Source organism: Perca flavescens, chromosome 12 (assembly GCF_004354835.1).
Source record: "Perca flavescens isolate YP-PL-M2 chromosome 12, PFLA_1.0, whole genome shotgun sequence".
In the NCBI taxonomy this organism is placed as follows: Eukaryota; Metazoa; Chordata; class Actinopteri; order Perciformes; family Percidae; genus Perca; species Perca flavescens.
This window is the reverse complement of record NC_041342.1, coordinates 32,612,037-32,627,309: the sequence shown is the minus strand read 5'-3', so window position 1 is coordinate 32,627,309 and position 15,273 is coordinate 32,612,037. Positions and strand designations below refer to the sequence as shown.

Sequence of the window (15,273 nt, the reverse complement as noted above, 5' to 3'; positions counted from 1 at the left end):
AAGGAAGGAAGGAGTCAGTTTCCTGTCCAAGAGAAGAAACTAGAAAATATTCACATTTAACACGCTGACATCAGTTTTTTAACTTAAAAAATGACTCAAACCGATGATCAGAAGTCTTTGCGTCTCTCCTCGTTAGTCACCTCACTGTTGACACACAGGGCTCAGCATACGTTTAGGAACCCATGCTAAAGTTGACTAAAAAGAGGAATAAAAAAATCAGCTTTTGGAAATTGATCTTAATGCCTTAATTAAATAAATTTGGAAAAATCCAACCTTTTAAGGACACCAATTTTCATTGTGAATGAATAAATGTTTTTCCTTAAAATACAGGGGGCATAAGTCAGTACACCCCTGTTAAATTCCCATAGAGGCAGGCAGACTTTTATTTTGAAAGGCCAGTTATTTCATGGATCCAGGATACTATGCATCCTGATAAAGTTACTTTGGCCTTTGGATTAACCCTTGTCGTCTTCCCCGATCTTTGTTTTTCTGGGTCAAAATGAAGAGAAAATTCAAAGTTTTTTTGGTCATTTTTGACCCTTTTGTCAATTTTTTTGGAAGTTTCTGTCAATATATTTCTGTACTTTTCCCCCTTTTTTAAGCTTTTTCCATGTTTGTCACTTGTTTCGAAGTTTTCGTCACTTTTCTGGTTGTTTTTGAAGAATATCCTGACATTTTCGTCACTTTTCCTGGCGTTTTTGTCACTTTTTTTTTACATTTTATTTCCTACGTTTTTCAACGTTCTATTGTAACTTTTTCTTTTACATAGTATAAAATTGAATAAAACTCCCAAATTCAATGAAAGTAGTGAACTGATCATTTAACTTGTGAAAAGCGTTGTATGGAACCATCCACGTTGTTTCATTCATAAAGAAAAGGTGCTGTAGGTAGGATTGTGAAGATCCAGGACTTTGAACATCAACAACTTCTCAGTCCCTCCCCCCTTTCTGCTGAAGCCCAAAACGGTCTCCTAAGCCCCTCCCCCCACAAGGGAGAATGAATGTGTGTGCATGACCAGTGATTGACACACAGTTAGACACCCCCCCCCCCCCCCAGGCCCTGATTGGTGCATCTGAACAGGGAGTGGTAGATTTTTGCCACTCCCACTCCAGGCTGTAGGTGGAGGATCTGGATTTATTTTAATGAGCTGCTTTATGTAGTTCTACTGGAACATAGGGTCAGTTTCAGCTAATATGACAGAAAGGTAGTTTTATAAGTCTTACCTACTGCACCTTTTAAAGGTTGGATTTTTCCTTTTTTTTTTTTTTTTTAATTAAGGTGTTAAAGGTGCCCTGCCATACAAAACTGTTTTTTACTTGCATTTTTTGAAATCTGTTATGTGTTTGGGTTACGTTGTGAGTGTGAAAATGAACTGCTACCTCCTCTGTCAGCTCTAGCCACTGAACAGAAATAAGCGGAGAAATCAGGCCAATTACAAAAGCTGGTCAGTCTGACATCATGTTGCCTGAGCTCATTAATATTCATTAGCTAGCCCAGTTGTGCTGGGTAAAGGGTTCTGACAGCCAGGCTGTCATTGGCTAGCTGTCAGCCAATCAGATTCAAACAGCTTAGCTTGTTGGAATATTAATGAGAACTGGCACAAATCGAGTTGAGTCTTCCTGCAGGCTTTCTATATCACGCTAGAATCAATACAAGGTGGGGAGTAAGCTTCGCTTCAGAACTCGAACCTCCTATGGCGCCATTTTGATGCTACCTGGCCATCACCTCCCGTTAGCATCCCATTGACTCCCATTCATTTTGACGTCACTTTGACAGCGAATAACTTTACATCTGAAGCGTTTAAAGACTCTATTTCTCCGTTGTTTATTTCTAAAGAAACACGACAATGTATAAAAGGCTCCATTACCTTGTAGCTCACGTTATGGCTCTGTAGCAGAACGCTTTTATAAAAATAGGCTAACGATTGGGTCATAACCACGAGACTTACTGTCACACAGTAGAGGAATTACCGTATAGTACAGGAGAAGCTCACAGGCAGTTTGGACTTCCATTATCTGTTTAGGTTTAATTACTAATGTTAACTAGCATGTTAGTGATCAGTAATTACTAATGTTAATTAGCATGTTAGTGATCAGTAATTAGCCTGTGTCTATGTTATCTCCTTACATATACCTACGCTCGCCGTCTCTGTAAGATTGGGAATGATTGAGATTTCTCTCTCACAGCTACCAGAAGACTTCACACTTTCAGACACGTTGCTCACGTCACATCTACGTCTTCAAGCTCAGTTGGAGGCTGCTCAGTAACACTCAGCCAGCACCGGGAAAGAGACTTCTGGTATCCTTCACTGGTCTCAGACCAGAGACACGGGGTCTGGTGGTCCATTCTTATATATACAGTCTATGTGAAATACGTGTGGCAGTAGGGCTGCTCGATTATGGAAAAAAATATAATCAAGATTATTTCAGTCGATATTGAAATCACGATAATTTAACACGATTACTCGTCGACTTCTGGAAAGATGTAATTATTGAACTTAAAAAAACAGTGGAAAAAGTTAAATAAATCCACAGTAAAAAAAAAAAAAAAAACACATACAACTGTGAAATTTGCCTCAATACTTTTCCTATTTAAACTTTATTTTTTCATTCAGAAAACAAAATATAAGAGTTTACTTGCAAAACGTAATGAGCTAAATAATTGTTTTTCTCGATTATTCTGTTTTTGTGATCATTGGGAGCCCAAAATCATGATCACGGTTAAATTTTGATTAATTGCACAGCCCTATGTGGCAGGGCACCTTTTAAAGCGCCCATATTCTGCTCATTTTCAGGTTCATAACTGTATTTTAAGGTTGTACCAGAATAGGTCTACATGGTTTAATTTTCAAAACACACCATATTTTTGTTGTACTGCACATTGCTGCAGCTCCTCTTTTCACCTGGTTTCTGTTTTAGCTACAGAGTGAGACCTCTTTTCATCTTCTTCTTCTGTACTATCTTTGATTGCACTCGCACATGCTCAGTAGATCATGTCAGCTAGCTAACTCTAGAGACAGTAAAAGAGGCTGTTTCTCCAACTTGGGTCAGTTACAAGGCAGGATTAGCTGGGAGACTTCTGAATGAGGGCCCACATGGAAGTAGTTCTTTTATAGATTATGGTGAACTTGTGTGTGTTGTAGCAGTGCTTTGCTATTGAGAACGACGTAGCATGCTAGCGTTAGCATTAGAATGCTTACGCGAACGCTACGAGCTAACTGTTGTGGTTAGCCAGCTCATTTCGGACTGTGATGTCACAGTCCGAGCCGATTTTGACCAGCTCACCAGGAGACTGAAGGCAGGACACATTCAGAAACCAGATCTCACTCAGAACACCATGGATGGATTGTTTTCAAAGTGTGTATGCGTGTGGAAGCACCAGAGACCCAACATAACACCCCAAATCACCAGAAAGTGATTTTTTTTTTTTTTTTCATAATATGGGCACTTTAAGATCAATTTTCTTTTTTTTTTTTTATTCCTCCTTTTAGTCAACTTTAGCATACACCCATTCTAAAGTAGTAAACTTAATGCTGAGCGCTGTATTTGGCTCCTGTGAGATCTGTCGGTAACTGGATCGTCGGAGCGAACCGTTTCTCGCCGGCATGCGCGGTGACGTGGCGCCGCAGGTGGCTGCCCGAGATGAAGGTTTTCCCGCAGAAGGAACACCTGAACTGTTTGCAGTCCGTGTGCACGCTCATGTGCACCTTCAGCGAGCCCGACTGGGCGAAGCGTTTGCCGCAGTGCACGCAGCCGTAGCGCTTCTCCCCCGTGTGCACACTCTGGTGGCGCTTCAGGTTGCTGGAGTCGGAGAAGCGCTTGCCGCACAGCGCGCAGACGAACGGCTTCTCGCCCGTGTGGACCCTCATGTGGGTCTTCAGGTTCTTCAGGCACGCCAGACTTTTCCCGCAGAAGTTGCAGACGAACGACTTCCCGCTGCTGCCGCCGGCGTCGTCCCCCCCGCTGTGGCCGGGGCCGTCCCGAGCTCGCCATTTGTCCCTTCTGGTGAAAGCGGAGAGTCTCGCGGCTGCGTCTTTCCTCGCGGGAAGCTGCTGCTGAGGCTCGTCTGCAGGCGGCGGTGGAGGTGGCGCCCTCTGCTGGCTGTTATGGAGACCTGCAGCCTGCTGCTCAATCACAAAATCAACAATCAATAAAGTTTTATTCATAAAGCAACTTCTTGAGGCGACTTTTTAAACCTGTGTGTATTCTACAATAGTAAGGTTCCCTCCTGGAAGTCCAGTTGTTCCTAGGGCTGTGCAATTAATCAAAATGTAAAAGTGATAATAATTTCGGGCACCCAATGATCATCAAAGAATAATCGAGAAACAATTATTTAGCTCATTACGTTTTACAAGTAAACTCTTATTTTCTCTCGTGTTCTGAATGAGAAAATAAAGTTTAATCACAAAATCAAGAATCAATAAAGTTTCATTCATAAAGCCCCTTTCAGGCCTGTTACAGTTAGAACATAAAATGTCTAATCCCAATTAAAATTACTGTTTAGTAGGGCTGTCCTTATACACCAGAGCAGCTTTTTAAAATCTGATTTCCCCTTCAGACGAGACCTGCAACTAACGATTAGTATGTAAGGAGAGAAGGAAACAAGGAGGGAAGTATTTGGGGAAGAAGTAGGGAACAAAAAGACAAGGGAAGGAAAGAAGGATGAAATAAAGGAGGCAAGGATGTTAAAAATAGGGTAGGAAGGAAGAATGGAAAGAAAGTAACACTTATAGGATTTTATCGACTAATCCATTTGTTGATTTAATTGACAGAGCTGTGCACTTTGAGAGGTGGTTAAGACTAGAAAAGCACAATATAAATGTAGTTATAAATTTGTATTTTTATATATTTAAATATAAAAGAATTAAAAAAAAAAAAACTTGGAAAAAGTCATTAGAAAGAAGGAAGTAAGGCAAGAATAGCAGGGGCGATTCTAGGATCAGACCTTTAGGGGGGGCTCAACCCCTAATGAGAATGTGACACGGATATGTATTTATTATTATAACAGAATATAAATGCAAAATATGGAACATACGAAAAAAATTAAGAGTCCCTTAATGGACTACCAGAATCAAATGAAATGATAATGAGGTATAAATAAAAAATAAAACTTTCCTTGACTGTGTTACAGGTGCATAGCATCGGCGACAGCGACACAGGATATTAAACCTGTTTCTTGAAGCACTAAAATTGATAAAAAAAAAATTTAAAAAAAAAGGGGGCTGAGATGAAATTTAAGGGGGCTTGAGGGCCCCTAAAAAGGGTCTAAAATCGCCACTGGACAATAGTATCAAAAACGGCAACAAAAACTTGGTAAAAAGCGACACTTAGTAGAAAGAAGGAAAACAAACCTTGAAAAAGGCGGCATTGTTTTTTGTAAAAAGCAACTAACTTATACAAACTTGGAGGAAAAAAAAAGAAGACTGTAGAAAAAAGGAAGGAAAGCAAAACAGGTCAAAAATAGTGACAAAAAGTGACAAAAACTTAAAAAAAGTGACAAACGTAGAAGAGCACAGAAAGATGGCGTCAGGTGCTTGTGGAGCTCTGGCAGCAATTTTTAGTTTGTGTTTTTGAATGTTTTAGGGTTTTAGATTTGAACAGTGTTGCGAGTATAATGGAAATAATGCATATGTACGTGAGATCTTTGATAAAGATTGCGGATCTTCTGTGAATGCAGATGACAAACTTCTTGGATATGGCAGTGCTGCTTTAATCGCCACGCAGACCCAGTTCACCGTCGGGAACAAAAGAGCTCGTGGAAGGCAACAGGCTGATGCTTTTGGCACAATATTCTCCATCTGTCTGCTGCTCGCCGGAGATATTCATCAGTGTCTGGGTCCAAACAACTTGCAAATGAAACACCGGCCAAAGGCGAGACGTAGCAGTGACTGTCCTAACTGCGGGAAAGTGGTGAGGATAAACACTAAAGCAGTCGCTTGTGACTTTTGTGATGCCGTTGTTCACATAAAGTGTGGAAATATTGCATCTAAATTCTACGAACTGGCCGTAAGGTCTAATTCTGTCATTCCGCTAGTTTGCAACAGATGTTGTATGAATGAAATGTGTAACGCAAACGTCACTGATTGCCTGGAGGAGTTTGAGACAATGCATTGTTCTGGTGACAGTTTGGTTGATGTAAGGAATGACTGTGAGGCTGTTTTCAGTCGGAAAGGGCTTCATTTTATTCATATTAATGCAAGGAGTTTGCTGCCTAAGCTTGAGGAGCTCCGTCAACTTGCAAGGACCTCTAAGGCTGCTGTGATTGCGGTGTCGGAAACCTGGCTTGATGGATCAATACAGGATGTTGAAGTTGAGCTCACGGGTTACTCCATCTACCGTCCCGATCGGAGCAGAAACGGAGGAGGAGTGTGCCTATTTACAGTATAAGGAATGATTTGACATATAACCCGCGTGCCGATCTCCAGGTGGAGGGTTTGGAGACTGCATGGATTGAACTGCTACTTCCTAAAACTAAGCCCATTTTCATTTGTGTATGTTATAGACCCCCTAAGCAAACCGATTTTTATGAGCTCTTTGAAATGGTTTGTTGTAAGAGTACCATATGTATGGAGAACGAATGTATTATTATGGGTGATTTTAACACAAACGTACTACAGGCTCGTAATAGTAGTTTGAAAGAATCTCTCAACTTTTTGTAAGGTGTCTGGCCTACAACAGTTAATTACTGAACCTACTAGAGTGTCTGTTAATAGTCAATCCCTATTGGACCTAATATTAGTGTCAGAACGTGAAAATATTTCTCAATCAGGCGTCCTCGATATTGCTTTGAGTTATCATAACGTCACTTTTTGCACACGCAAAGTTTCTAAATCACTATTGAGGACTGGGAATCCTAAGCATAGTTCAATTAGGTACAGATGCACTAAACATTACACAGCTGAGGAATTTAAAGAAAGGCTTTCCAGGAGGGATTGGTCAGGTGTTTTAGGAAGCAATGATACTGATGGGGCTTGGAATTTATTTAAACAGCACTTTGTAGCTGATCTTGATAAGGTTGCACCGAAGAACAGAAGTGCAATTTGGATGACTTCTGACATTCTGGATCTCATTAGACAACGTGATAAATGGTTCAGAAAGTTTAAGAGGTCAACTTTGTCTTGTGATTATGATAAATATATATATTTTCGTAATCAGGCTAGTTACAAGGTACAGAAAACAAAATCTGAATTTTATGCTGATGCTATTACTGACAACTCACATCAGCCCAAAAAGTTATGGAAGGTTCTCACTGATATGGGCACTAAGGGAAAATCAAAATCTAAGTCTGGTAATATTGGATTAGTCATTGAGGATAAGATGATTTCTGAAAAAAAAGCAGGTTGCTTGCGTTTTTAATACCTTTTTTTTTTTTTTTTTTTTTGCTGCCAGTCTGGTTGATAAGTTGCCAAGTGTGTCAGGTAGATATGGCCCATCGTTTGTAAACTCCTTTTATAAGAACAAACATGTTATTCCTGATGCTGTTGAGATTGGCCCTGTCTCAGAGGAGAGGGTGAGAATTTTTTTTTTTTCATCCAGATTTTTGAGTGATAGTGCCAATGTAATCTCTAGGGAACTTACCCATATAATAAATTTATCGTTAAGTCAGGGTATCTTTCCAAGCGATATGAAAAGGGCCAGGGTAGTTCCCCTTTTTAAGAAAAATAACAGATCAGATGTTGGTAATTATAGGCCTGTATCAATTCTGACCGCCATATCGAAGGTGTTTGAGCGTCTTGTGTATGAGCAGGTGGAAGAGTACCTTGTCAGACAAAATCTATTGTATGAACTTCAGTCTGGTTTTAGAGCAGCATACTCTACTGAAACCTGTCTTATTCATTTGATTACCGTATTTTCCGGACTATAAGTCGCACTTTTTTTTCCTACTTTGGCTGGTCCTGCGACTTATAGTCAGGTGCGACATATATATCAAAATATATATAATTTAACATGTTTTTACATGTTAATTCATACTGAAAACATTACCGTCTACAGCCGCGAGAGGGCGCTCTAGGCTTGTGACAACCAGAACGCTCCTCCTAAAGACAACTGAGAAAGAAAAGAGACAAACTGCAGGTAGTAAAATATGCAGCCCCGAAAACTGTAATCGAGCAGCAGAAAGAGTTTGAAATGAGGGAGAAACTTATGAGGGAGACTGGCGAAAAGGTGACTCTTACTGCAATGAAGAAAACTTCATTCAAAAAAAAGAAAGCTAATCGGCTAATCGTGGGCTGAAAGCGAGACGGCCAGAGCTGGAGGAACGAGTCGGGAGGGGCTCGCTCACGGTGCAGAACGTCTCCACGCCTTTTAATACATCCATGCTCCACGCCCTGCTAGCTAGTTGTTCTGTGTGCTATTGTATAGTTCAATAACTGTTAATGTGTTACGGTAACATACCGGACACCCACCGTATTCAGCGTATTGTTCTGTGTGCTATTGTGTAGTTCAATAACTGTTAATGTGTTATAACATACCGGACACCCACCGTGCGTATTGTTCTGAATTGAATAACTCTTGTATTTATAATCTAAATAAATGCGACTTATAGTCCGGTGCGACTTATATATGTTTTTTTTCTCTTCATGATGCATTTTTTGACTGATGCGACTTATACTCCGGAGCGACTTATAGTCCGAAAAATACGGTATATTCGACAAAACTTTGATGAAGAAAAGTATGTGGGCATGATTCTTCTTGACTTGCAAAAAGCTTTTGATACTGTAAACCATGCAATACTCCTATCAAAGCTACAATGTATAGGCTTCAGAAATACTGGTGTGAAATGGTTCGCCTCTTACCTCACTGGACAGAGTCAAGTTTGTGATGTTGAGGGGACCATATCAGATCCTCAGGATATTACTTGTGGGGTGCCCCAAGGTTCAATCCTTGGCCCTCTTTTATTTTTAGTTTATATTAATGACATGCCAGCTGCGGTGAAATGTAAGCTGCTTTTGTATGCTGATGACTCTGCATTACTGGTTTCTGGGGATGATATCCGCGAGATTGAGAAGACTCTAGGTAATGAATTAAATAGTGTTAGTAAGTGGCTTACAGACAACAGGCTTTCAATACATTTGGGAAAAACTGAGTCCATTTTATTTGGAACAAAAAGAAAGTTGTCTAGAACAAATGCACTTAAGGTTACATGTAATGGCACTGAAATAGTGTCTCAGAAAAGTGTTACATACCTGGGGTTAACATTAGAACAGTCGTTAACCTGTAAATCTATTGCTGATAAAATATTATCCAAATGTGCCGGTAAACTGAAATTCCTGTATCGCAGGACAAGGCATCTAGATTATTATATTAAGAAATTACTGGTCATATCATTGATTCAATGTCATTTTGATTATGCATGTTCTGCTTGGTACTGTGGATTATCAGTTAAACTTAAAAATTGACTGCAAGTGATGCAAAATAATGTTATTCGCTACCTGTTAAATGCACCACCACGGACTCATATTGGTAGAGATGCTTTTAAAAGGGTAGGGTTGCTGCCAGTTCATGTTAGAGTGGAGCAGTTAAAGTTGAATCATATGTTTAATGTTATAAATGGCTCTGCTCCCAAATATTTACATTCCCATACAACAATGGTTCATACACAGCATAATCACAATACTCGGGCCAGTGTCCATTCTTGTAAAGTGCCCAGAGTCAACAATGCAGCTAGAAGTTCTTTTTTTTTTATACAGGTATAACATTGTGGAATAATCTGTCACTTTCCCTCAAAATTGTAAATACCAGGGGGGCTTTTAGATATAAAGTAAAGGTATTTTTATGGAACGGAGTAGCCAATATTTTTTAGTTAGAGTAGATTGATTATTTTATTTGATTTATGATTCTCTGATTTTAGAATGCTTTTAAACCTTGGATGATTTGTATTATATGTTGTTTTTGACTTGAAATAGGTCTTTGTTATGTGTTGCATGTTTTAACACCAAGGACCATGTTGGAAATAAGTGTTTACACTTTAACATGCTATCTTTTGGATTATGTTGTTTGTCAAATCCAAAATAAATCAATCAATCAAGTAACAAGGCTGTTGTCCAAAACATTGTTTCCTCTTTATGTAGAATTAAATTTTTTTTCCTACCAATAATGACATTTGTGTTGCCTTCTTTGGACCTCTAGCTCCTTCCTTCTACTGTCCTTCGACTTTTTAAGTTTTTTCGCTTTTTTTTCTTCTCCTGTCACTGTTTTTGATACTATTTTGACCTATTCTTGCCTTCCTTCCACCATATTTTTCCAAGTTTTTGTCTTTTTTTTTTTTTTTTTTTTTTTCTCATCAGCATCTAAATGTTTTCCAGGTCCAAGGCTGTTGTTTAGTAAATCTATCGCTGACATCGCTGTATTCTTCCTCTTTATACAGTCCCTCCAGAAAAACGCGATTATGCAATCTCATAATTCAACGCATAATCAGCCAAAGTCTGCATATTTATTATTCATAATAAATCATATTATTTCAAATACGCCGCACTTTCGGCGCGTGAATTGCCGATTTCCGAGCTTGCGTGATCCCGCATATTCCATCGCATTTTTTTAAGAAAACGTTCCGCATAATCAAGGATTTAGCACTTTATTAGCGCTGGTTAGGGCGTACACGGCTTAGAAAACACTGTTGAAAGGGGGAACTTTATTGAAAAAAAGCTTGAGAACCAGCTGTCTAAACTTCCTCCCTAGTAACCAGTGTGAAGATGAATCTGGAGCTGCAGACAGACTCACCTCACTGACGGGGAAAGGGAAGCTGCCGGCGCCTAAATCGGTCACAGCGGAAATGCTCGCGCCAGTGTTTAGCGCGTACGAGCAGCCGGGATCCTCCCGCAAAGGATTCTGGGTAGCGAGGGAGCCGTGCTGGAGCTGCGGCTCGTACATCAGACAGTCGTAAGCGCTTGTTTCTGACCCTCGGCTGGAGCTCAGGGTTTCCTGGACATCCCCCACGCTCACCCACGGCTGAGACGGAGCACCTCTGTCTTCCTCAGCTACTTCCTGTGCTACTTCCTGTTTAGTCTGCGGGGGCGGGGCTTCTGTCTCGGCAGTCTGTCCGTCAACAACGCAACAAAAGTCTTCTGGAGAGAAAGAAAAAGCAGAATATCACACTTTTTTTTTAAATAATATTTCTACAAATGTATATAGACTTGTAGATTCAAAACCAGCAATGGTACAAAAGATAATGCTTTTATTTTGAAAGGATCAGATCACTGCCTCCAACTTTTACAGTATAGGCTACTTAAAGACTTTCAAAATATAACATATTTCAAATGCGCTCATCTTTATCCCTCCTGGTGTCCTCGTGGGGGTCAAATCTGACCCATGTTAAAACAGTTTCTATATCAGAAATTTTAGTTTCTTTCAACTAAATTTTAAAACAAAGTAACGTGAACGGTTCCATACAATGCTCTAAACAAGTTAAACAAATTATCAGTTCACTACTTTCACTGAATTTGGGTGTTTTATTCAATTTTATAGCATGTAAAGAAAAATGTATAATAGAACATTAAAAAACTTGGAAAAAAGTGACAAAAACATCAGAAAAAGTGACAAAAACACCAGGAGGATATAGATGAGCGCATTTGAAATGTTATATTTTGAAAGTCTTTAAGTAGCCTAGTAGACTAGATCCCACCCAGGGGCCGGTGAATAGGGGACTAGACAAAAACATGGGAAAAGTGACCAAAAAATGGGAAAAGTGACAAAAAAAAATGTCAAAAGCGCAGAATAATATTGACAGAAACTTAAAATAAAAGTTTTGAAAAAGACAACCAAAATGTTGGGATACATTTTTTTTCCTACATTTTGAAAATAGTTGTGAGCCAAAAATGATCCCATCAAACTCACGTCTGTCTGTCTGTCTGTCTGTCTGTCTGTCTGTCTGTCTGTCTGTGCAATTCCTGAATCTGTCTTCATTTCAGCTGAACAAAGGTCAGTTTAAAAGATCATCAGATATTGAGAGACTCTAGTCACCTCATCCTGCTCCTCCATCGCCAGGTGATTCTTCAAAGTAGCCACGCTTTGCTTTTTTATTAATAAGGGAAATAATTCCACTAATTAACCCTGACAAAGCACACCTGTGAAGGTAAAACCATTTCAGGTGACTACCTCATGAAGCTCATTGAGAGAACACCAAGGGTTTGCAGAGTTATAGTCTGGAAAATACGGTACTACTCAAAGTGTCCTTACTGTCCTGCTGGGACTGGGACCAGGACTCGGGCTCGTCCTCCACTTTGATCACGGAGACGGTCAGCGTGGCCGACTCCCCTGCAGCCACGGCACGCTGAGGGTTAGAGCAGAGAGACGGGTACAGTTATAGAGCAGAGAGACGGGTACAGTTATAGAGCAGAGAGACGGGTACAGTTATAGAGCAGAGAGGAGACGGGTACAGTTATAGAGCAGAGAGACGGGTACAGTTATAGAGCAGAGAGACGGGTACAGTTATAGAGCAGAGAGGGTACAGTTATAGAGCAGAGAGACGGGTACAGTTATAGAGCAGAGAGGAGACGGGTACAGTTATAGAGCAGAGAGACGGGTACAGTTATAGAGCAGAGAGACGGGTACAGTTATAGAGCAGAGAGACGGGTACAGTTATAGAGCAGAGAGGAGACGGGTACGGTTATAGAGCAGAGAGACGGGTACGGTTATAGAGCAGAGAGGAGACGGGTACAGTTATAGAGCAGAGAGGAGACGGGTACAGTTATAGAGCAGAGAGACGGGTACGGTTATAGAGCAGAGAGACGGGTACAGTTATAGAGCAGAGAGACGGGTACAGTTATAGAGCAGAGAGACGGGTACGGTTATAGAGCAGAGAGACGGGTACAGTTATAGAGCAGAGAGACGGGTACAGTTATAGAGCAGAGAGACAGGTACAGTTATAGAGCAGAGAGACGGGTACAGTTATAGAGCAGAGAGACGGGTACAGTTATAGAGCAGAGAGACGGGTACAGTTATAGAGCAGAGAGGAGACGGGTACAGTTATAGAGCAGAGAGACGGGTACGGTTATAGAGCAGAGAGGAGACGGGTACAGTTATAGAGCAGAGAGGAGACGGGTACGGTTATAGAGCAGAGAGGAGACGGGTACAGTTATAGAGCAGAGAGGAGACGGGTACAGTTATAGAGCAGAGAGGAGACGGGTACAGTTATAGAGCAGAGAGGAGACGGGTACAGTTATAGAGCAGAGAGACGGGTACAGTTATAGAGCAGAGAGGAGTTGGGTATAGTTATAGAGCAGAGAGACGGGTACAGTTATCAGGATCTAGTCCCCTACTCCCCGTCCCCTGGGTGGGATCTAGTCCCCTATTCACTGTCCCCTGGGTGGGATCTAGTCCCATACTCCCCGGCCCCTGGGTGAGATCTAGTCCCCTATTCACTGTCCCCTGGGTGATATCTAGTCCCCTACTCCCCGGCCCCTGGGTGGGATCTAGTCCCCTACTCCCCGGCCCCTGGGTGTGATCTAGTCCCCTATTCAGTGTCCCCTGGGTGGGATCTAGTCCCCTACTCCCCGGCCCCTGGGTGAGATCTAGTCCCCTATTCACTGTCCCCTGGGTAAGATCTAGTCCCCTACTCCCCGGCCCCTGGGTGGGATCTAGTCCCCTACTCCCCGGCCCCTGGGTGGGATCTAGTCCCCTATTCACTGTCCCCTGGGTGGGATCTAGTCCCCTACTCCCCGGCCCCTGGGTGAGATCTAGTCCCCTATTCACTGTCCCCTGGGTGGGATCTAGTCCCCTACTCACCGGCCCCTGGGTGAGATCTAGTCCAGGGTCTGAGGATGGAGGTTCAGGGTCTCCTCCTGCAGAAGATACATTTTAGTCAGAGACCGTAACAGAAATGGACACACTTAAGGATGTGTTTTAGCAGGGGATGCAGGTGTGTGTGTGTCTGTCTGTCTCTGTCTGAGTGTGTGTGTGTGTGTGTGTGTGTGTGTGTGAGAGTGTGTGTGTCGGGCTGTGTCTGTGTCTCTGTGTGCGTGTGTGTCTCTGTGTCTGTCTGTGTGTGTCTTTGTGTCCGAGTGTGTGTCTTTGTGTCCGAGTGTGTGTTTTGTCTGTGTCTGAGTGAGTGAGTGTGTGTGTGTGTTTGTATGTGTCTGTCTGTGGGTGTGTGGTGTGTGTGTGTGTGTGTGTGTGTGTGTGTGTGTGTGTGTGTGTGTCTGTCTGTGGGTGTGTGGTGATTACCTCCGGGCGTCCCTCTCCGCCTTGGCTCGTTTCCCAGGTGATGAGCAGGCAGCGGAGCTCGAGCGCGGCCGTTAGCTAGCAGCAGCGCGGAGCAGTTGGCTGCGGCGGCGGCGCGCAGGGCGCTCGAACGCGCGGCCCGGAGCTCCATGAGCCGCAGCTTTCTCCGCAGGAACTCGTTCTCTTTGCGGCTCCGCGAGATCTCGAGCTGCAGCACCGAGTAGCCGCTGTCCACGAGCTCGCAGATCTCCGCCACCGCCGTGTTGGCCAGCACCTCCATGATGGAGGCGAGCTGCGCGTGGATGCCAGCGGCCGGAGACATGTTTTTAATAACCCTCCCCCGCGTGCGTGTGTAGAAAACAGAACAGTCGAGATTACAGGGGGCTCGTGAGTGAGCGACAGAAACGCACGCGCCCGCAGCGTTTGCCTGAATGTAGATTCCCACCTGATGTAAACAGACCCGAGACAAACCAGGAAGTGATGCAGGGGTAGAAAAAAAACTCCCAGAGAAGACCCAGAATGCGCATGTGCAGAGTAGCCTAGTAGTAGCCTATCATTCTCCATTCTAAAAGATATTCCCGTTTGACATGTGTATGGAGGTCCATTGCCGCCAATGTGATTAGTCTAATTTAATTTAAGTCAACTTTTAAGTTTAATGAGAAACTTTCTCAAAGTAAGAACAAGCTTTCTATTGTTGTTGTTGTTGTTATTATGAAGCTTTAATATCTTTTATCTGGCTAAAATCTGTTTTCATCTGACAAAAAGTGACACAAAATGACCATAACGAGAATCAAAACCTTTCAAAAATGTCGGAAAAACATCATAAAAGGGTTAAAAAGTGACAACAAAAACTTAGAAATAGTGACAAATGTTGGAAAAAGCAACATAAAAGTTAAGTCACAAAATCGTCAAACAAAATTCAAAAAGTCGTAAAAAAGCGCCCAACTTCAAAAAATTTATAAAATCCCCCAAAGCCAATCAGATTATTTGAAGTAGGACAAATCTAAATCCTCTTCTAAATATTGGGAGGCATATCCCCCCAATATACACATAAACCTATGTTTACAAATGAATAGAAAGCAAACTTCATGATTATTAACAAATAACGAGCCAAACT

General features: G+C 41.9%; 1 protein-coding gene across 2 annotated transcripts; it reads right to left on the bottom strand.

Annotated features, from left to right (window-relative positions):
• Positions 1-3,435: 3,435 nt before the first annotated feature.
• Positions 3,436-14,654, bottom strand: LOC114565251 (zinc finger protein 316). 2 transcript variants are annotated; one of them, XM_028593176.1, is made up of 5 exons: positions 14,160-14,654; positions 13,722-13,777; positions 12,174-12,267; positions 10,719-11,062; positions 3,436-4,123 (listed from the first exon to the last, which is right to left on the bottom strand). In XM_028593176.1, exons 1-5 carry the CDS (start codon positions 14,476-14,478, stop codon positions 3,527-3,529), a joined length of 1,410 nt encoding a protein of 469 aa, XP_028448977.1. In that variant the 5' UTR covers positions 14,479-14,654; the 3' UTR covers positions 3,436-3,526. The 2 variants fall into 2 exon arrangements, with proteins under 2 accessions (XP_028448977.1, XP_028448978.1); XM_028593177.1 differs by having other exon boundaries at positions 10,719-11,059.
• Positions 14,655-15,273: the final 619 nt, after the last annotated feature.

Coding starts and splice junctions, on each gene's coding strand:
- LOC114565251 (XM_028593176.1), bottom strand. CDS start 14,478: ATGTCTCCGGCCGCTGGCATCCACGCGCAGCTCGCCTCCATCATGGAG. Junction 11,063..12,173: donor GTCCCAGTCCCAGCAGGACA/GTAAGGACACTT, acceptor CTTTCTCTCCAG/AAGACTTTTGTTGCGTTGTT. Junction 4,124..10,718: donor TCCCTTTCCCCGTCAGTGAG/GTGAGTCTGTCT, acceptor GTGATTGAGCAG/CAGGCTGCAGGTCTCCATAA.